The 22,040-nt window shown below is 44.9% G+C and overlaps 1 protein-coding gene across 2 annotated transcripts in view; it reads left to right on the plus strand.

Moving 5' to 3' along the window:
- Positions 1–4,233, plus strand: part of CAPN14 (calpain 14) — a 35,779-nt gene extending 31,546 nt beyond the window's left edge. For both annotated transcript variants that reach the window (XM_055108094.2, XM_055108095.2), the window contains one exon: positions 330–4,233. In XM_055108094.2, coding sequence (XP_054964069.1) covers positions 330–356 — 27 coding nt within the window. In that variant the 3' untranslated portion in view covers positions 357–4,233. The remainder of the gene's footprint in view (positions 1–329) is intronic.
- Positions 4,234–22,040: the final 17,807 nt, after the last annotated feature.

Below are 22,040 nucleotides of genomic sequence, written 5' to 3' on the forward strand. Positions count from 1 at the left end.
TGCTTTAATGAATTTCTGCTACCCTGCCAGTTTGCACACCTGCACAGAGCAGGCACAAGCATGCCAAATTGAATTCATGGGAAAAAAATTCATTGAGAACTGAATACAGAATCAGCCTGTATTTGACTGTCATCATTCATAGGCACCATGAGAAGTCAAGGTTGATTATATTTCAGGTTGATTTATACTTCCTAATGGATGACATGGTCCCTCTGGCTAAACCATCCATTAATGTTCTGTCTCCATGGCTCCCCAGGAGTGTGGGGTGGGGAGGCCCAGATGAGACGTGGGTCTGAACTGACCATCATTTGCTTTCCCAACATGTCCAGTGGATGATGATGGCACTGTACTCCTGAGAAGGCTGAGTCTTACCTGCCCTCACTGAAGACTCTGCATGTGGCCCAAGAGCAGCCTTTGGCTGAGACCAACCCATGCCCACCCTACTTACTGATCTTCAGGACTGCCTCACTAGCCGTCACCTTCTCAGCTGGGAAGGTTTCTCTTCTGCAGCCCTCCCCGTACATGGCCAGCATGCAGAAAGGGAAGGGAGGAAGTAAAGATTACATCAGATTTGTAAAAGCTAGCCATCCTTCCCTGAGGCCACAACCTTGTCACAAGCGGAGATGTTACCTGACATGGCCTAAGCATTCTGACTCCAGAGCTGGTGTGGTTAGCCTCCATACAACACTGCCTCTGTGGCTGCAAACTCAAGTGACTTTAGACATGCCACATGTTCTCACATGTGGGGTAATCATCTAGGTTTTAAGGTCTGAAATGGGAATGATATATCGTTAGACATTTAGTCCCAGCATCTGCAAATTGATAGAGACATAGGCTAAGTTTCAGCTGTTTGGGGATGGGGTCAGGGATATAGTGGGCTTTCAGAAACACAGACAATAAGAGAATTGGCAGAGTCCAGGTGGGGTGGGCTGGCTCTGGCATCTGAGATCATGGGGTAGTCTTCTTCTGACAATATCTCCATATGATTGGATCTGGGGCAACCTAGTAGATTTAAAACACCTGAGTTCTCAAAGGGCTTCCTGCTTGTGACAGGTGTGTCTATTTGCTTGATATATAGACTATCAGATCCATTTCAAATCCGTCCAGAAATTCTCTATCTACTTCAAAGGACAAAAACAAACCCATGCTAAATTATAGAGTCAATCAGCGGGTGGTTGGTATATCTGATTTTTTGAACTACCATGAAACACCTTGTTTATGTCATCCCTCTCAACCAAGAATACAGGTGCAAAACCAGAACAATGGCCTTTTTCCAAAGTCTATGCAATTTATTCATAAGTTAGCACCTCAGAGCCATTTATTACTACAGGTTGAGCATCCCAAATCTGAAAACCCCAAATCTGAAATACTCCAAAATCTAAAATTTCTGAGAGTAGACATGAAACTCAAAGGAAATAGGGGCATTTTGGATTTTGAATTTTTGGGTTTGAGGTGTTCAACTGACAAGTCTATAATGCAGATATCCTGAAATCTAAAACACTTCTGGTCCCAAGCATTTTCGTTAAGAGATAGTCAACCTGTATTCTATTTAATCTTAATTTACAAACAATTCTAACAAACATGGCTGTTTGATTTCCAACTCCATAGCAGACTCAGGAAGAAAGCTGAATGAAGAGATAAAAGTGTGTCCACTGGCAGAGGACTAAAGGAGATTTGAGCACCTGTCAGATGGGTACTGTACCAGAAGAAAGGAGCACTTTGAAAGCGTAGCTTATGGGGTAGGAAAGTATTTTATTTAGGAAAAAAAACCCTTCATTTATTCCAAATGATAAAATGTAAAATGGGTTTCCATAAAGTGCCAGATACATGAGATGTTGTTGATTTTATAAATGATGATCATGTATTTATAGCCTTTTACAGATTTTTAAATCCATTGACTTATTTGTATCTTTGTCTTTAAAATCTGCCATCGCAAATAGCTGTTTTAATAAACCAATTTTGCCTTGGCCCCTGAAGGCAGTTTTGGAGATATTTTTGGGTGATGGGAGGGTGACACCATGATCCTATTCATGACATTTAGACTATAGTGTGCTGGCTGTGTTGGTGCAGATAGATCTATCTCCACATTGATTAAGCCTGAGAGCCCCTCTGGTGACTTCTCAGTGGGTGGTTTGAGTGGTCCTACATCACTCAGGTGCTAGCCTCACTCTCCTGAGTCTAGGTATCTGCACTGTGGCAACTCAAAGATGACCTGTCTTTGCTGACCCCCTTCCTCCAGATTCTCTCCTTTACCCCCAAAGCTGAGTACTGAAGACCAGGGGGCAGAGCAATCTCCCCACTCCCACCACGCTTCCCCATCTTCTGTCACTCCAGGGGAAGCAGGGGCGGGAAAATAGAGATCTGGGGCAGGAGAAACTGGGCAAGCACCAGGGTGAAGTCAGCTGAAGGGCTGAGAGTTGACCATCAGCAGTTCTGGAATATCGAAAGCAGAAAGTCTGCCATGAATAAGAAAAAGTGGAAAGTGCAGCCAAGGAGGAGTGAGAAATCACCTGCCAGTGCCAAGGAGGGTGAGGTCAAGGAATCCAGAGGTTGGGTTGTCAAGTCCAGCCCACGCAGGGAAAGCATATCAAAGTGAGGCCTGTTCCAGGCTGTCACAATCTCAGGAAAACAGGACTCTACCTGAACAAGAGGAGATGAAAATACCTACCATTTATTTATCCCTGGTCTTGTTTCTTCTTTCATGTTTTGTATAAAACTTCAGTTATCCAAAGAGAACCTTCTAGATTGCAGATGTGGCCTGGAGCAAGGCACTTCCTGGCTGACTGTAAATAGCACTGTTTTCCTGCCATTGCTGTATTGAGTTAGAGAAATGATTTTGGCTTCCAGGATTTTGAACCTGATGTTTCCCCAATGAAGTATATATATTTAGATTTATAATGAAGGAAAGGAGGAAATGAGTGTTGTGGGTGATGAGTAGGTAAAAGCGGGCATCGTGGTGAAGGAGGCTGTGTATCAAGCTCTCAGGATCTCTGCAAAGATGGTCCTTTGGGGTCACTGGTCTCAGGTCCTGGGTTACCATCTTTTCTCCAGTGTCCTGAGGACAGAGAGGCTACCAAATCCAACAGAAATGAAAGAGAAGAGAGGTGAGAAGATGCACTCTAGCTGTGTGACATTGGACCTCAGTTTATTCATTTGTAAAATGGAGCCCAAATGCCTCCATCCCTGGGTCATTGTGAAGATTAGATAATGCCAGCAGGCTGTAGGCACCCAATGAATGAAGCTCCAATTTTTCCCCTGAGGTAGAACAAGTAATTTCTACAGCTACTATTACTTATTTTTATTTTGGTTTTTAGAGGACATAGTGAAACACCCATGGTTTTATGCTCTATTTCTCTTTTCCTCATCTTCTTCCACATCCTCTTTCTGAATGTATCAAACTACTTCCTTGAAGTGGGGCACCAGGAGGGCCACTCCAGTCTCCAATGCAGGGACTCAGGGGCAGGGATCTCTGAGAAAGTGGCCATCTCGTTATTAAAGCTCTGTCCTCTGCTTCCCTCTCACCTCAGAAGCAGCCCGTTTATTCAACAGAGCTCCAGGTTGCCAGCTAGGGGTTTTCGGGACCATAGACCAAGCAACCCCGAGAGACTGAGTACTGACCTGCAGTTGTTCCAGAAACTCTGCTGGGAATTAGGTTGTGACCTAGAAGTGAACTGACACTAACAGTGAGAAGGCAGGGTAAGAATGCAGTCTAGAACGCAACCTTTCTCCACTAGACTTGTAAGTAATTTAGGTGAATCCTGTCCCCCTGGGGTTCTATCCTGGCTGGCTCTGCTGGTGAACTTGACTGGCCAGCAGAGGGCACTTGATGAGACCCTGGAATGCTGAGGCCAGTTGGGCAGCAAGCTTTCATCTCATCCTTCTGCCCATCTATCCAGCCATTCAAACATTCATTCGCCTGAAGACATTTGTCAAGCTCCTGCAATGGGTCAGGCATCTGCTAGGCACTGGGGACACAGAGCTTACAGTCTCCTGGGTGGGGGGTGAGAGATGACTGACAGGTGGTCTGTGGTGCAGTGTGACCTGGGAATGCACACAGTGCTGTGGAAACACGGGAGAGGCATCTAGCACAACCTGAGAGGGCCAGGGGAGGCTTCCTGGCAGGTTTCCCTTTAACCATCTTAAGGGAAAGAGGCACTAGGTAGGAAAATAAAGGGACAGTGGTGTGCCAGACAGAGGGCACTCTATATGGAAAAAAAAAAAAAAAAAAGAAGACACTAAAGCAAGGGATGAAACGGAGTGCTTGGAACACAGCAAGAGATTCAGAGAAGCCAGAACTTATCTCTGTTGCAAGAAAACCAAGGCTGCTGGGGCAGGCAAGGGCTGATCCCTGCAGGATCTGCCATGGAGTCTGGGTCCTTTCTTGAGAGGCTGAGCCATCATCCAAGAAGTCTAAGCCTGGTCATGAGACGCCCAATCCTTTCCTCTACACCAGAAAGGCTAGGAAGTTAACAGAGTACAGGGGGAGGGAGGTTCAATTGCCTACATTGGCCCTTAGTTCAGGGGACCTTGATCAAATAGCTTAACCTTTTTGAATCTCTACAGCTTCATCAGTCACATGGTGATGACAATATCGACCTCATAGGGCTCTAATGCAGGCTAGATGAGATAACATATGTGAGCATTTATGGCATTTGGCAGTGCACTTAAAAACGGTGAACTCCACAAATTTCTTTGCGGGGAGGGCACCTTCCTTCCCACTTTTGTGGTATGTGCAGTGGCTTATGTCAACGCTAGGTGGTGCACGATCCCCACACCAGGGCATCTTCCAGCTACAGGACCACAGATGACAGTTTCAGCACAAGCTCTTCTGGGAAACCCTGGCTAATGGAATACCTTGCCAGCCAGACTCAGCCCAAAAGGCCAGCTTCAGCCTCACATGGATTCACTTGTCTCTCCTTGTCTCTTTTTTCTGACTAGTGTTTAATTTATGTACTGTACTCTATTTTATATATTGCATTTGTTTCTGAAATTTATTTCATTTACTTAAGTGCTCAGCTTAAGTGCATCTCCTTGAGGGATATAGCGGCACCCAGCCCATACATCCTGGCATCACAGCACCTGGTTTAGCACATAGCTCATGTTTAATATTTACCAATTTAATGAATGAATGACTTTAAAGTAATTCAGGTGAATCCTGTCATTTAAAAAGTCCGTCTCTACTCAAGTTGCTAACTGAAAATATCAATATATAAGGTTTGCCTAAAGAGACATGTGACTTCTCACTAAAGGGTCCCTCTCTGGTGGCCTAAAGTTTAGAGTCATTCTGATGCCAAATGGCAGGTCCTGACTGAAGAGGCAGTTCAAACCATCACAGATGCCCTCTGAACACGTTCTTCATATCCCGAAATTCAAGATACTAGGGCATCACTTTCTTTTACCCATTCAGAATTCCTTCTCCTGAGAGGATCAACCATTGGGTCAAGTTCCTGAACCTTTTGCTTTCAGGTCGCAAATCACAGAGTGAGTGGTGGGAGGTGGGTGGTCCTGGGCCAGACCCAGGCTCAGGAGAGGCCTGGTATTTAAGCCCCATGCTGACTCCTGTCTTTATCTTCCATTTTAAGCCTGGGCTTGCATGGTTTCTCCCACTTGCAGAAGAAAATTATGCCAGAAGCCGCATAGCTCAAGACAAGTAGGGTGGGGTGATGGAAAGGGCAGGCCTCACCTTGACGAGGGGTCTGGGTATTTTTGGTTCTTAAAAGCCATCCATGGAAGCTTCAACAAGTTCCCTAACTTCTCAATTCATCTATTTTAAAAAGCAATTGTGTGCTATTAGGGGGGGTTGGACTGTATAACTTCTAAATCTGCAACTGCCTGGAGATAGCAAATTTGCCAAGAGCACAGGCTGGCCTTTACAAAGGTGCCCGCCTAAGTCCAGTTGTGTCAGTTACCTTTGGCGAGTCACCACTGTTTGACTCTATGGTCCAGAGGCCCCTGTGAGGATCTCGTGCCACCACACACATAAGCTGATTGGCATCATGCCGGGCTTCAATGTGTGGTACACTGTTACCCTTCACAGCCATGTTAACTGCACAGGAGAGTCCCACCTCCACTCTCCAATGGTCTGGGAGGACCTTTCTTCAATAGGGGAGAAGCCAAGTGGTTTCTGAACCAGAGAAAACCGGGCGCTACCATCCTCTGGTGCCTGAAATCCGAGCTTCAGCTCTGCTTGGAAACATCTATTTGAGGACTTTTGGACAAAGGAATCATTTCCCAGAAGGGATATCTTGGCCAGATGAAATAATTAAAGTGATCCTTGTTTTTAGTTTGACTTCCACTAGCCTCACATGAAGTCTCACCTGAGGGGGAGCCTCACCAAGTGTGATGTTCCTGTCATCCAGCTATCGAGACCCCTTGGGTCATTGGCAGCAACAGCAAGAGGCAGCTCTGCAGAGGCTGTGCAGCCAGCAGCAGCAGCAGCACACACACAAGCAGCCCTGGTGGCCCAGGCTGCGGGACCCCAGGCCAGCCCCCTCCACTCCTTCACCCTTAGTATCACACACCCTTGGAGAAGTGGGCCCACGTCAGGCCCTGCGGAAGGCTGCCTCGTGCACAAATGCTTACTCCTCTTTCAAGTGGCTTTGGGTTCCTTGGGTGCATCTTTGCTGGTTGACTCATACAGAACATTCTTTCCCTGGTCCTTGGCTTCCTTGACAAGGGAGGACTCAGAGATTGTTAGAGTGCCCTTAGCCTGGGGTTTAATGCTGAGAGAACTATGGTGTTCTCAGGGTGCAGATGCTCTTCTGCTCAAACTGCTGCCCTTCTGCCTAAGCAGATAAGCTTCTGGAGGGACTGAGCTGCAAGGAAGCCTCCTGTGGACTCCCATTGTGGAATAAAGACCATGCAGTGAGGTCTGCAGGCATTGACTGGAATAGGCCCTGTGAGATTGCTGCTCAGGCCTGCTTATTGCTGCAGCTCCTTTCTCTGGGATGTATGTGTGTGTGTGTGTGAGAGTGTGTGTGTGTATGTGTGTCTTATACCCAGGGTACCAGAAGTGATAGCTTCTTCAGATCAGACTGTACAAGGCTCAGGAGTCAGAAGACTTGGGGGTCCTTAAGGGAGTGAAAATAACCCAGGGGTGGGCTGGTAAAACTGGAAATACACTTGACCAGGGGCGAGAGGACTGGGGCGCACGTCCTCTCTGCCACCAAATGGATGTGTGCTTGTGGCCTGAGGAAAGTCATTTAACCTCTGAGCCTTAGTGTGCTCATCTTCTGAATTGGGATGTTAACTCCTGCCTCGTGGTACGGTGGCAAAGATGAAATAAGATTGTGAGTGTGAAAGACCTTTGCAGATTGCAAAGTGGAGTTCAGAATTGGCGGTTACTATTCTAGTAAACAGACCTGGTGTAATGCGCACTGGCTGGGCTTGGAATGTTGGATTCTGATCTGGTAAATTAAAAAAAAAACAAATCAGGAGGATAGTTGAAACTAATAGTAGAAGCAAATGGCTTGTGAGTCATGTTAGGCATAGATAAAGGACGTGATGTGTGTGTGTGTATGCACAGATAGGAAGGGATGAAGGAGCTGAGTGGGCACTGAATATTCATGACACACACTAAATATACATGAGGTACATGAAGCACCAAGTGTTCAGGATACATCAACCACACTCGAGACCCATGAGGCACTCAATATTCAGTGAGCCACCCATTGGCAATGCCATGAGCCCCTAGAAATACAGATAAACACCCATGGCTTTCAGCAGATAAATTGATAAGCTACATCTGTGGCCAGTCGTACTTGTCCCATGTCTCTCTGATGGGATTGGGCCCCAGGCACCATCTGTCTTTTGTGCCCCTTGCTCAGACCTCAGCTCTGGTATTTATAATCACACCATGAGCAGGAAGTGCTGGTGGAGTTCAGGACATGTAAGCATGGCATGACTCAGGGTGACATATGTTTTCCTTCTGTCCTCTCGTACAATGTTCTAAGTGTGTTGTCCTGCCCTGTCCCTCTCCCCTTGCTTCTTGCTGTATGTTTTAAATTGACCTATCACCTATGTGATCTCAGCCCCTTTGGTCTCTGAGCCCATCTGTTTGGTCACCAGAACAGCTAGTTGGTAGTAGACATGGAGGATACCATTACAGCATGGTCACTTCCCCCCATGACACTTGGGGCCAGAACCTGGGAGGTGTAGCTCAGGGCAGTAGAGCTGTTTGCTTCCAATTGTCTGGCTTGGCTTCTGAGATGTGAGTGTTGTGTCTACAGGTGTGTGAGGGTGCAGGGGGAGGAAGTCCCTGCTGGTTCCTCTGATAAGGCCTATTAGTCCCCCTTCCCACCAGCCCTCATCACAGTGGACCATCCCTGAGAGAGAACGCTGAGCAATGCCTACGACCACATGCCAAGTACAGCTTCCCAGTGACCCTGGATTTCCCTCCCTAGTCCTAAAAGGACAGACAGTGAAGTAATTTTAGCAACCACCTGACAGACCCTCATGCCCTCCTGGCCAGCCTGACCTATGTTCCAAGAACATCACCCTCCTGTAGCTCCTCCAAATGTCATCCATGAGAAGCCACCTGTTAGAGTCCAGCCTCAGTCACTTATTGGCTGTGTGACTTAAGCAGGTCGCCTAAACATTTTGTGCCTTGGTTTCTTCATTAGTATTAATGACATTTAGCCAGCCTCCAGTAACAGCAGACATGCATTGAACAACTTCAAGCACAGATAAGACAAGTAGTCCTTTATTTTATTTTTTTATTTGTGTACTTTTTTCTTTAAAAAATATAGGCACAGAGGCACTGAGCTAGATCCTAGCACAGAGATGAAAATTCAGATCCTGTCTTTAATGAGACGGCAGTCTGGTTGCCCAGTTCATGGTGTGAGGAATACACCTGGGGTGCTCATATCAACCTCAGAGTCCTGGAAGAGTTCCCAGAGGATGTGGTGCTGGACCTGAAAGCTTAGCCGTACCCAGGGAAAGGAGGATGCTCTAGAGAGGAGGAGCAGCATGGGAAAGGGACAGAGCATTACACCAGAACTCATCAGGAGAGTAATAAGTGGTTGTAAGACAAGTGGTTGTAACAGGACATAGGGCATTTTGGAGAAATCGAGCTGGTAGTTTAGCAAAAGAAATGTTGGCCCAAGTAGAAATGGGAAGTTCAGAGAATGTATTAATAAGTGACCTACTCTAGTTGCAGTGACAGGTCCTCATGACCTACTCTTCCTGGGCTTTCTCTGGTTTCTTAGAACCCCAGAAGGCCCTGGGAGGTGTCTTTCCAATGAAGTCTGCCATCAATCCCCATCCTCATGGCTGCACCATCCCACCTCATGCCATCAGAGACCCAGAGGAAGCCCAGGTTGAGAGTGTGGTGGGGAGAGGGGCAGCTTGCAGTGTCGAGGCCGGCCAAGTTATCCCACTCCAGCCATTCAACCTCAGGAAGGACCTGAGAGCAGTAGGGGAAGAAAGAAGAAGCTTAGCCAATTTCAGAGCTACTATTCAGCTTTGGTTTTATCCCACACAGCTGGGAAGGCATTTTTTTCCCCATTCATCTTGTGAGAAGAAATGGGCACAAGAGATACAGCCCAAGAAGCAAATGGGGTCTTCGGTGAATGAGACAAAGTGTTCTCCACCCAGGTTCACACTATGCAAGAACAGGCCCTTGGTCAGGGGCTTTAAAAATCTCTTTTTTGCTACCACAGAATCTTAATGAACATTCAGGGCACTGCTGGACACAGGGCAGGGACGGCCTGGAGGCTCCTTGTAGAGGAAACCATCTTATTGGTAGATGGTAGATCTCCTTGTAGAGGAAACCATCTTACCAACCTGGTCCAGTCAGAAGAGAGAAACCACACAGGAAGTTGAACAAGGAAGTTTAATATAAAGACTTTAAAATTACACGGAGCATTGGAGTAATGAGGGATTAGATAGTAAAATGTAAGGGGGATACTAAACAATACAATAGCAGATATGGGGCATCCACTACCCTACAGCTGAGATAGAGTGACCAGGAAAGAGGTCTCTGCCCTTTACTTAGAGCTGATCCAGACTTGACTGCAGATGGCAGGGGTGTGGCTCATGGAATGGCAGGGAAGCCACTGTGGTGCTATGCTGCAGAACTTGCTGGAAATCTGTCCCCTAGGTGCTGAGGATAGCTGTTCCTGGGAGGGTTCTCAACAGAGGCACTCTGTTACAAAATTGCTCACTTTATGTGTAATTTCCTCACAACAAAATATTGAAAAGACATGTATTCAGGGGTTGAGATTTAATAAAAGTAATCATTTTTACTGCATCATTGAAGACATTCTGAAATGAAATTGGCTTTTTTTTTTTTTTTTTTGCTGCAAGTGGGTGGTGGTAGAGAACACAATGACTAGTATGGTGTGGTTCCACTGCCTCGATTTGCACACCTTCAGCATAAATGCCAACAAACAAGAATGGAAAATAACAGCTTAGTACTATTACTAAAATGGTTTTGACCTCACAGGCCCCCAAAAGGATCCTGGAATATCAGGTCCAAAAACCACCTGTGGAGAACTGCTAAGCTAAATGACTTGCCCAAGCTCCTAGACTGGGAAGTGATGGAGTCAGAACTCAAACATGGGACTCCTAGCTTCGAACCGTGTGATTTTTCCACAAAACCTGTTGGGGTCCTCAATAAATCACATATCTCTTCCTGTGAGTGTGTGGTGGTAAAGAACACTTAATAAGTTGAGAAATAAAACTAAAGTTCAAATACTATTTTTATTACTGATAGAACCAAGTTAGTGATATTGCATTAGGTCTGTTAACCAAGTGGGCATGTGGGCTTGATAATTCCAAACCCCATCAGCCATGCAGCCCAGCCTGGAAAGAGGTCCTGGGGCAGGGGGAGGAGCATTCCCCCAGAGAGGCAGAGCAGAATAGGGGCTCTCTGTGGCTGCTGCCTCCTAGGAGATAGGAAGACGGAATTAGGCATGGCCAGTTATTCCTAAATCAGTTAAGTCTCTCCACCTTCATAATACAGGGGAGAAAACTCAGCCATAGAACAGGATTCTCACATGCTTACTGCACTCACGTTTCATATTTGAAATGTTTTCCCTCCATCTCACATTTGTATCCTCATCCTGCCCAGCCAAATGGTCTCAGTAGCCAATTTCCAGTCATTTCTTGGATGTGCTCAGCATCTCTCCTCTTGCCTTTGCAACTTTCTACAAAATAGGTTAAATGCACTCAGATGCTTTTTTAGACAAAGCATATTGGGAGTATAGAAATAACCCCACCCTTATTAAGAAACAGTGGGGAGGTGGGGAAGAGAAGCAGTCTAGTAACTGATTGAGCCTCTGAGGGGCCACATTGTGATGGGGACTTCACAGCTCAAGGCACAGGTGTTCACAGATGTCCAGATCAGGGCACCCAGAAGTGACCAGCCTCTGGAAAACTGGGTCCCCACTCGTCCTTTTCATGTCCTTGTAATGTATCAATCAATCGTCAATGAAGGATGGCCCTTTAAAATGACCAGATATTTATGTCTGCCCTCCAAGAAGGGCCATTCCTGGGTACCTGGAAAAGCAAACACATTGTTAGATGGCTAAACAGAGTTAAGGACCCAGGAGTGAGACAAGCCTGATCCCCTGCAGAACAGTGATGAAATATCTGTGCTGCCAGATGTGCACAGCCTTCCTCCCGTGGCCAGCCCTCCACAAGCACAATGGGCTCTGCTTTCGAAGACTCCATAGTGACCAGCTGTCAGCTCCTTTCATCCATCTGCTTGTGCTTGTCATGACATCACCTTCTTCATTTTAACACATCGCCCTTTCATGGCAGTCCACCGTGTCCGGGTTTACACATCATTTTATGTTGATTGCATTTCTCGAATGGCTGCTTCCGGGTGGCTCAATCCCAGTCACTCCCACAGCAGAATTTACTCCTGCGAAGATTTCCTTTTAGACAATTAATCCCTATCAGGAGTGTGGATTCCCATTAGGCCTGATCAAAGCGCTTCCAGAAGACTGCCCTGCCCTTAAAGCACCACATGTGTTGGTTTGTTTAACTAATAGCTGCTGCCTTTAATGTTGCCAGGAGCCCATGGGGGCTTACATTAAATATTCTTTAAGCCAGAAACAATAGAAAGTGTATATGGGGCTTAAGCAGAGCCATCCTTTGAGTTTAAGAGTTTGGGATTTTGAAACTGAAACCTTTCCCTCCATCTCCTTACAAAGACTTCTTTTTTTTAAAGTAAGCAAACAATTAAATGTTGTTAATAGGCATTTAAGAGCTAATCTTTAGAAGAAACAAAGCCTTAAAGATAACCCTAGGTCTTTCCATTCAAGTGTGAATTCCCCCTTAAAACCCTATATTTAAGAAGTTTCATTTGGAGATTATCTATTTGTTCACTGTAGCTTGGTCTCTTAATTGTTTATAAGAGCTCTCACTACTAAAGCCCATTCCTAAGGAAAGTGGTCTGTGAAGGAGCCAGTTTGCTTAAAAACCAGGCTCTTAACTTAATTGAGTACTTGGTTTAAAAGAGTTGACTCCATGCATTTGGGTAAATTTACATGTTGTAAGATGCCTGGACACCTTTTTGTTTCCAATCAACTTCCAGGATCATAGATCACTGGTTTCATTTGAACACATTGCACTTTTGCATCATGTCATATTTCTCAGGTTTACAGATAACTTTGTGTTGGTTGCATTTTAGAACAGCTTGTCCCCTGGGAGTGGAGGGAAGCACCTTAATTCAGCACTAAATTTGAAATTCTGGGGCCAAGATATGAACATCCATGTTTTCACAAAAAGCTTTTTCAGTGATTCTGATGTATGTGAAAACTAGTGTTTCAGAACTTACCAGACAACTTCTGTCAGTTCTGGTTTGTTCCATCCTGCTCTAAGATGTGTCTTAGATTTGCAGGACTCTTACAAGATTTCCATCAGAAAGGCAGTGGCAACCTTGAACTTCCAGCACAATGGAAAATGCCGAGTAGTTTGTACAAGTCTGCGTGCTTCCTCCTGCCCTGCTCCCTGGGACTTGGGCTTTCTTCAGGGGTTCCCCCAATCCTGAAAGTGGATCTGAAGGTGCTGAATTCAACCTGAGGGCAATGTGTGTATGTTGTAGAGAAGAGGATAAAGAAGCGAGTGTTTGGTTTACTGGCGCTGGCATACACACATTAATTTAGGGTCTTCATCTGCTTTGGTAGACAAATCACAAACATTTCCATGAATAACCGCGTCTGTTATGCAAATTGGTTTCCGTCTGCTGGTCTGTTGAGAATAATCTTCCATAATTACAACAGCTATTTACTTACGGGCAAATCAGCTTTCTCACCACCTTCTCCATTCGAGAGAGGCCTCCAACTGCTGCTGGAGCCCATGTGATTGAGGGCTGATGGACTCTGATGTTGTGAGCCTGTTGTTTGAGTTTGTGGGTCCCAGGACAGAAGGATCCACAGTACCGCCAGTCAACGAGTGGGGATTAGGCTCCCTCAGGCTTCTCTGCACTAAGATGTCCAGGACATAGTCGTCACGCGTTTTATAGCGAGTTGAGGAAACAAGGCATGTGGAACTAATGGAAGAGAATTAAGCCCTGAAATGTGTGGTTCTGCTTAGAATGGATGCAGTAAGCATTTAGCAAAGAAGATATTAGTGTGAGCTGAAGAATTAATACTGACACGGCTTATGGAGAGAAACTTGCCCTGGGCTTATGAAGAGGGGAAGGATTCCTGGAGAAGTCTCAGATGGCAAGGCCTTCCAGGCCCAGAGCAGAGGCTGGAGGAAGGAATTCATGGAACATGACCTGAGTGCAGAGGAGGTAGGCTTCCCAACCTGGAAGTAACTGACGTGCATTGAACAACTACCTTCTGACCTGTGCCATGGCAGGTTCACTTAGTTATCTGCTAACAATAGTGACATAGGTAGGGGAGCTGAGGCAGGGAAAATTAAAGTATATTGCTTAAGGTAGCAAAATTGGGAAGATTGAGAGTCAGTGTTGGAGATGGAGGCACTATCAGAAGACATGAAAGTTCTAGAAATCTGGGGGGAATCATTGGGATATGACTCTGATGGATCTTGATCTATAGCAAAATGACAATGTTGGGAGGATAAATCATATTGGGGTGCAGTGGGGTAGGGGGCTGGGTTGTTGTGCTTACTTTTCTGTATTTTTAAATTTTCCCTCCCCAACATGTTTTTTTTCCACAATGATTTTGTAAACTGAACCCAGTAAGAATATTTCCCAGTAGGACAGGGCAGCATTTACTCTCCTGTTTTACAGGTAAGGGGAACGACATTAAGAAAAATTGTTTCGCCAGCCATTTTTATCTTTTTTACTAGTTAGTCCCAGGGTGCTGACTCTCTTGGGATGTGGTCTGTTACTCATAATTAATAATAATATTGATAACATAGGAAACATGGGAGATTCATTCCATACTTTCTTTACTATCCATAGTACCTGATAGGACACAGTTCTTGTCTCCAAACAGCTTTCATTCAAAGATGGAAGAATTCAAAGTTTTTATTGGGCAGGGGCTTTGGGGGATGCTGCATCACAAGCTGAAAAGCCCCCTTCATTTTCCTGGCTTCCACCTGGGTGAGAAAGGGTCAGAAATCTAAAAGACTGAATAAACCAAAGAGTGTGAAGTTATGTAAAGAGGTTGCTAATAGATAAACTAAAATTTGAATTGGATTCACTAAATACTGTCTTTTCCCCCACACTATCTAACAGATGGAGGGCAGGATTGAGAAGAGGAGGGGAGGCTTGGAGGGAGATCAGACCAGTTGTTGAGAAAAATAAGGAGTAATGCTTTTTCTGCACAGCAGAATTGTAAGTGTCAGTCACGTTGTGGCCTGATCTCACTTGAGCACAGGGAGTTTTATGGAAGGAGGGATCTGCATATTGTTCATTCACACATTTAGTCAATGAGTATTTATTGAGCACCTACTCTATGCCAGGAACTGTGCAAGACTGGCATTCAGGGATGAATAGACCCCGTCCTGGCTCTCTGTGGTTCACAGTGTAGTCAAGGAGTCCCACATAGCCAGGGAGTTAGAATTAGTGCAGTGATCTGATAAGGAGTGAGTGTCATGCAAACCCAAGGAAAGCTCACAACCCCAGGCCAGGAAGGCTTCCAGGAAGAGATGACATTTACTCACCATACTCCAGCCATGCTGCTCTTCTTGAAGTTGCACATTCCTCCCCACTTAGGGGTATCTGCACTTGCTGTTCCCTCAGAACCAAATGCTGTTCCATTTCCTTTTGACAATCTACTCCTATGCTTCTCCAGGTCTTGGCATAAACACCACTTTTTTAAAGAGGCTTTCCCTGACCTCCCTACCCTTAAATTTACACAATGACTGCTCTTTTATTTTTCTTTCCTAATACCTCATTCCTTTCCTTTACAACACAAGTATGTGTATATCTAAGTGAATTTTTAAATAACGGTTTACTTTTTTCACTAGTATAGAAGCTTCTCAAGGTAGACTTTCCTCTACACTGTGTAGTGCATTGTCTGCCACAGAGAGAGCACTCAGTAAATATTAAAGGGGCACACGCATAAAATTACCCCAACACAGGCCACAAGGGTTCTTGACACAAGTCAAGAAGCCCGCTGAATCTTAGTTTCTTCATCTGAAAAACTGGATTTAGGCATCTACTTCATAGGATTTCTGTAGTGTTGTAGACTGAACATTGGACCCCAATGATGTTCATGTTCTAATCCCTGGAACTTGTGGCTATGTCTTTGCAGATGTGATTAAGTTAAGAATGTTGAGATGGGAGGATTCTCCTGGATTGCTCAGATGGGTCTGGGGTCATCACAGGAGTCCTTATAAGAGGGAGGCAGATTAGAGGGGCAGAAGGTGAGGTGATGACAGAAACAGAGAGACTTGAAGATGTTACATTGTTGACCTTGAAGATGGAGGAATGGGCCAAAAGTAAAGGACTGCAAGTTGAATGAGGCAAAAATAGGTTCTTCCTTGGAGCTTTCAGAAGGAACCACTCTTGCTGACTTTTTGATTTTGCCCTGTAAGACTCATTTGGGACTTCCGACCTCTAGAACTGTAAGAGAAAAATATTATATTATTTTAAGCCTCTAAATATGTAGTAATTTGTTGTAGCAGCAATAGGAATCTGATACATATAGAGATCAAATAAGATAATGTGTGAGAAGAATCTTAGAAAAGCACAAAGCCAGGAATCATTATTAGTTTATGACAGCTCTCTGTTTGTTTATTCCATTTCTACACAGTACTATGTAAGTTCCCGCTATCATAATGAGAGGAGATGCTTGAATAATAGCCCTACACCCCAAGGAAGGGTATTTTTTCATGGTTTATAATTGCCATAGAGCTTGAAAATCTTCCAGGTCTTATAGTTCTTAATTATGCTCTCATGCATATGCATCAATTACCCACATGCTCCTACCTAGTTTGTTAATGCAAAGATTTTTTTAAAAAAAAATTTGGAATGGTTTCCCCTGCATGCATTTCCCTCTGAAAATATCCTATGAAATATTTTACCTCCACTGCAATGATCTACTTCAGTTGGGACTTGCTTGCCAATCTTCCCCGGCACAACGGAATTAAACCTCCGCTCTCATCTGTTCCAGTCCTGGGGCCTGTTTATTCTACCTGGCAATCCTCTCCACATAACTCCCAATGGCTTAATTGCAGATTTGGTTCTCTGGGTTTGTGCCTGCTTTGCTGGGTATGGTCTGCAATCCAGGAAAAACCGGGGAGCGCCTGACCTAGAAGTTTATATTTAAATGGCAGTGGAGGAGGAAGAAAGGGTGTTGATGTTTTTGCTTGCTGTATCTCCCTGTTAGAAGTGGCTTTGTTGGGTCTGTGATTCAAGCCCACTAAATTCCAGGTGAGTCTCTGTGCTAGAGGGGCGGTTCGCCATGCAAATCAATGACTTTGCCACGTGATCCCATGTAAATTTCCTGTGTGACTCTTCTGGTGACTTTCAGTTCCACCTGGCTCAGTTGCCCAATCTGAAAGTCAGTTCCTCCTCTTCTTTCTGCTCCATCTCTCCTTTCCTTTTCCCTTGTTCTAGAGACAATCATAGAAACCATACCTAATTATTTGTGTTGGGGAAATCCAAATAGATCTCCCTGGGGACATTTTCATCATGTGGACCAATGTTGTTCTCTCGGTGAACTAAAGGATAGTGGTCTGCTCTCAGTTTTTGAGTGCTAGATTATATTTTTAAAAAATTTCTTTTGTGAGAGAGGAGATCTTACCTTCAAAATCTCTAAAATATTTGAGCTATATCATTAGGTAAATCCCTTAACTTCTCTGTATCAAGGTTTTCTGATCTGTCAAATAAAAATAATAACATAATCATTAGGCAGGGTATGGTGCTTCACACCTGTAATCCCAGCACTTTGGGAGACTGAAGTGGGAGAATCATCTGAGTTCAGGAGTTTGAGACCATCCTGGGCAACATAGCAAGACCTTGTCTCTACTAAAAATAAAAAAAATCTTAGCCAGGCATGGTGGCATGTGGCTGTAGTCTCAGCTACTTGAGTGGCTGAGGCAGTAGGATGGCTCAAGTCCAGAAGATGGAGGCTGCAGTGACCCATGATTGTATTATTGAGCTTCAGCCTGGGCAACAGACTGACACCCTGTCTCAAAATAATAATAATAATAATAATGATAATAATACTATAAATATGGTATATCATTGGGAGAATTAAAATAATATGTAAATGTCACATATTGAACATGGTTGTTCTTAAAATACTTGTTTCTTTCTCTGTCACTCTCGTTTTCAAGCTTGAGGAGGCATGTGCACCCCCTATGAGTTTTCTTTAAAGGAAGACTCTGGGCCTTTGGTCTACAGAGCCACATTCAGTTGGTCTTGGGAGAAGTCGGGGAATCTGTACTTTGAACAAGCTTCCTAGGTGTCATTGATGCTAGTGGTTTTCAAATTCTGCTTTTAGAGACTGTTTCATGGGCTGCAAAAGCAATGAGCTTGGACCATAGGCATTTTTAGGGCATGGCCTGTGTGGTGTCAACTTGTGTGTACTCACAATGCCTGTGGCAAAAGAGGTAACCAACACACACTGGCAGATATCAAATGAGTACCTCTGTACACTTTCAGTATTACCTGATGTATTTTTTCAAGTTTTACCCCTCATGGCAATTAGAGGGCTATGTATAAAGTACACTACTGCAACAGCCTATCATCTGAACCTTCACACATATTCCCAAGGGAAGTTCAAAACTCCCATTCCCTCCCTGCATTCCAGCATGTCCAAGTCTATCTTTCAGTAAGTCTCAGTTCAAATGCCATGTTCTCTATGAAGCCTTCCCCAGTTAAAGCTAACACTGCCCTCTGCTTCAACCAGTTTCTCTACGTCATTTAAAGTGGGTTAATTCTATCATTTCTTACCTATGTGCCTTTTCTCTCTCAGCAGCTTAGAAGTTTTGATGGTTTTACCTGTAATATCTCACAAATCCATGCCCTTCTCCCATCTCAGCCACAATTGTTCCAGTCCCGGCTCCATTATCTTGCTTTTATTAACCAAAAAGCTAGTCTCTTCTTGGCCTGTCTACACCAATCTAGACCCTTCTAGAAAATTGCTCTCTTTTGGCTGGGCGCAGTGGCTCACGCCTGTAATCCTAGCACTCTGGGAGGCCGAGGCAGGCAGATCACAAGGTCAGGAGATCGAGACCATCCTGGCTAACACAGTGAAACCCCGTCTCTACTAAAAACACAAAAAATTAGCTGGGCGTGGTGGCGGGCGCCTGTGGTCCCAGCTACTCGGGAGGCTGAGGCAGGAGAATGGCGCGAACCCGGGAGGCGGAGTTTGCAGTGAGCCAAGATCATGCCTCTGCACTCCAGCCTGGGCGACAGAGCAAGACTCCCTCTCAAAAAAAAAGAAAATTGCTCTCTTTTTTTGTGGCCAAAGGGGGCTTTTGAACACAGGAGTGTGATAACATCTTGCTTCTGTACTCCTTACTCGCCTGCACTCCCACTTAAAACCCTTCAACAGCACTGCATCTCTGTGCTATTAGGGTAAAGCCTAGAGCTCCTAACATGACCTTGAGAGCTCTGTTGGGTCTGGCTGCCTCCCCTGCTTCTCCAGTCTCATCTTGTGTTATGGCCTGTCACTCAGGTCTCCTTGCAATTTCTTGAATGCAACATGCCTCCTCTGGCCACTGGGCCTTTGCATATGCCTGGATTTCTCTTCCCATCCCAGCTGCTAGACTAGCTAACTTTGCTTTCAGCACTGAGTACAAATCTCATTTGCTCAGGAAAGTCTCCTCTTGAGCTCAGTAGACAGATGGGTATAAAGTACTATGTCACTGTGAGGTTGGGAGACAAATATTTTTCAGTGAGCAAGAAGGTGAGTGCTGTGACTAGGTAAGTGGAGTATGAAGGGGTGGGTGGGGTGAGAGGTGTAGGGTCTCTGGATTGAGATCAGTAATACAGATACTTCATTAATGTTTATCTCCATAAGAGCAAGCCTTTTTCTGTTTTGTTCACTCTGCCTTCTTCACCTTAGCTGGTAAGACTTAACACATACCAGTTGCTCAGTAAACATTTGGTGAATGAATAAATAAACATTTGGTGAATGATGGATAAAGAATGTGCAGTTTTTACTTTGAGTTGGGGCTCTCATTTTGGACCCACTCAGAAAGCATCTGGTTTCATTATGTCCTGGGAATCAGAATTAGGCAACTGGTCTCTAGTTAATAAGTCAGAATTGAAAATTTTGTGAACACTAGTTCATGGCTTAACTTGGACTCAGGAACTATACTGATCAATTGCAATACAACTATCTTCCTTAAATTTAGGTCCTAAAATATTCTAAGAAAGTAAATTTTGCTGAAAAATGACTTCTGGAACAGACTTCAGGAAACAGATGGCTCTAGAGTACTATGTCGATGAGAATTTTGAAGACACAGTGTTTCAGAGAGCGAGACGGTGACTGCTGTGATTAGGTAAGTGGAATGTGGAGGAAAGGATGGGGTGAGAGACGTAGAGTTTCTCAATTGAGATCACATACCCTCCATTCAACACTGAAACCTAACAGTAGAACGTAAGAGTAGATCTGGATTGGAGGGGGGAGGTGATGGGAAAATAAAGAACACATTCTGGAAAAGGATGTTCAAAAGGTGAAAAGAAAACATGGAAGAAGAAGGATTGAATGAAGGGCAGCAGTACCCAGAGACTACAGGAAATAAAAAGGGTCAAGAGAATGGCTGGGCGTGGTGGCTCACACCTGTAATCCTAGCACTTTGGGAGGCTGAGGTGGGCTGATCGCCTGAGGTCGGGAGTTCGAGACCAGCCTGACCAACATGGAGAAACCCTGTCTGTACTAATAATACAAAAATTAGCCAAGCGTGGTGGTGCATGCCTGTAATCCCAGCTACTCAGGAGGCTGAGGCATGAGATTAGCTTGAACCTGGGAGGTGGAGGTTGCAGTGAGCCGAGATCACACCATTGCACTCCAGCCTGGGCAACAAGAGTGAAACTCCATCTCAAAAAAAAAAAAAAAAAAAAAAAAAATCAAGAGATTCTAATCCCAGAAGCTGCCATTGACATAGGTAGGGGTTCTTGAGCCCACAACCAAGCTTCCTTCTCAGGCAATTGCCGGCAGCCCCAATTAAGGAGATTGTCCAAGGCAGTCATAACTGCAATGTGCTCTTGTCCCTTATTTCTCATACGATTGCCTGGTCTAGAGCAGTTTCCTGAGCAGAAGTGAGCCATCCAGATTCTTCTCTTAAAATCTGAAATCGGAATAGCGAGGAACTAGGAGAGTTATTTATCAGAACCTGAGCCTAAGGTGTATATAGAAATGGGGCCAGAATTGGCTCTAAGGCAAGCCCAAGCTGAAGTTATGGGAGCAGAAACGAGGGGTGAGGAAGCAGATCTGCAGAGAGAAGATAGCCCAGGTCAGAGAGAGGCAGAGATGCAGGACTGTTTGCATCAGGGAGAACAGCAGCTTGGGCCCTGTGCCTGCCAGTTTCTTGGATTCTGTTTCCAAGAGGCCTTCCTGGCTGGGTCAAGTAACTGAGTTCTGTATCTGTTCAATAAACTCTCCTTTAAGTGGGCTAGCTTAGCTTAAGTGTATCTCTCTCTGTTCTCTATATTCAAAAGAAATTTGAGAAGCAATTGGTGGTTGAACATGCAATGGGGCAAACCATTTCAACATGAGTTGGGGATGTGCCTGAGAAGACCCAGCTTTCCCAAAGGAACCAAGAACACAGCCTTGGAAGAAATGAGCTGGAAATATCGCGCTCATCTGTAAGCAAGCTGAAAGTTAGTTCTTGTGTGTATGTATACAGTGGCATTCTCTATTTCTCACACTTGACTCAGGGAGATTCTTCTGATTGGACATCTGACCTAGTGTGAGTCAGGCTAATGCCCTGCAACAGAGGAACAATGCTATGGTGGAGCCCCCAACACCAAGGTCCCAAGTGGAGACTCTTCTTTGTGGCCTTGGGAAGTGGTAGTGGAAATGACCAGGAAGTGAATTGGTTTGGTTTTCCTCCCCATGGCAGCCTGGCCTTACCTAAGGGCTTGTAGGCCCTCTTTCCGTGCTTTTCTAGATGATTTGTAAGGGATTGGTACCACACTGAGGCTCTTGTAAAATCACACTGGCTGCTATTCCCGTTGGACAGTGTCAGCCACCAGCTCTAAATGCCTTCCAATGTTCAAGGCTGCAGACTCAGCACCCACTTCACTGGCCTACATGTTGCTCAGCAAGTGTTTCCTGAGCATCCCCTGGGAGCCCATTTCTGTAGCAGGTGCTCTGTGCGCTTGGCTTCTACATGTGAAGAAAACAGTTCACTGACTGCTTGATGTGCTCTCCTGTTGGAAAGGTTCTGCTGCTTTGGTGGGCATTGCCAGGGCAACCAGACCAAAAGTCTGTTAATTAATTAATGCAACAGTGATTGCACCCAACCTTAGCTTAACAGAAGAGAAAACTGATTAGAATAATTTGCTTCTTGGTGAGGAATGGGTCAAAGAGAAACGCAGAGTTTTACAGCCAAGTAGAAGCTTTGTCTCATTTTAAAGCTAACTGGAAAAAAACACAGATAATGGGTGTGGGGGCAGTGATGGATGAAAATAGTTCATCTCATAATCAACCAGAAGA

The sequence above is a fragment of the Pan paniscus genome, chromosome 12, assembly GCF_029289425.2.
Source record: "Pan paniscus chromosome 12, NHGRI_mPanPan1-v2.0_pri, whole genome shotgun sequence".
Classification (NCBI taxonomy): domain Eukaryota; kingdom Metazoa; phylum Chordata; class Mammalia; order Primates; family Hominidae; genus Pan; species Pan paniscus.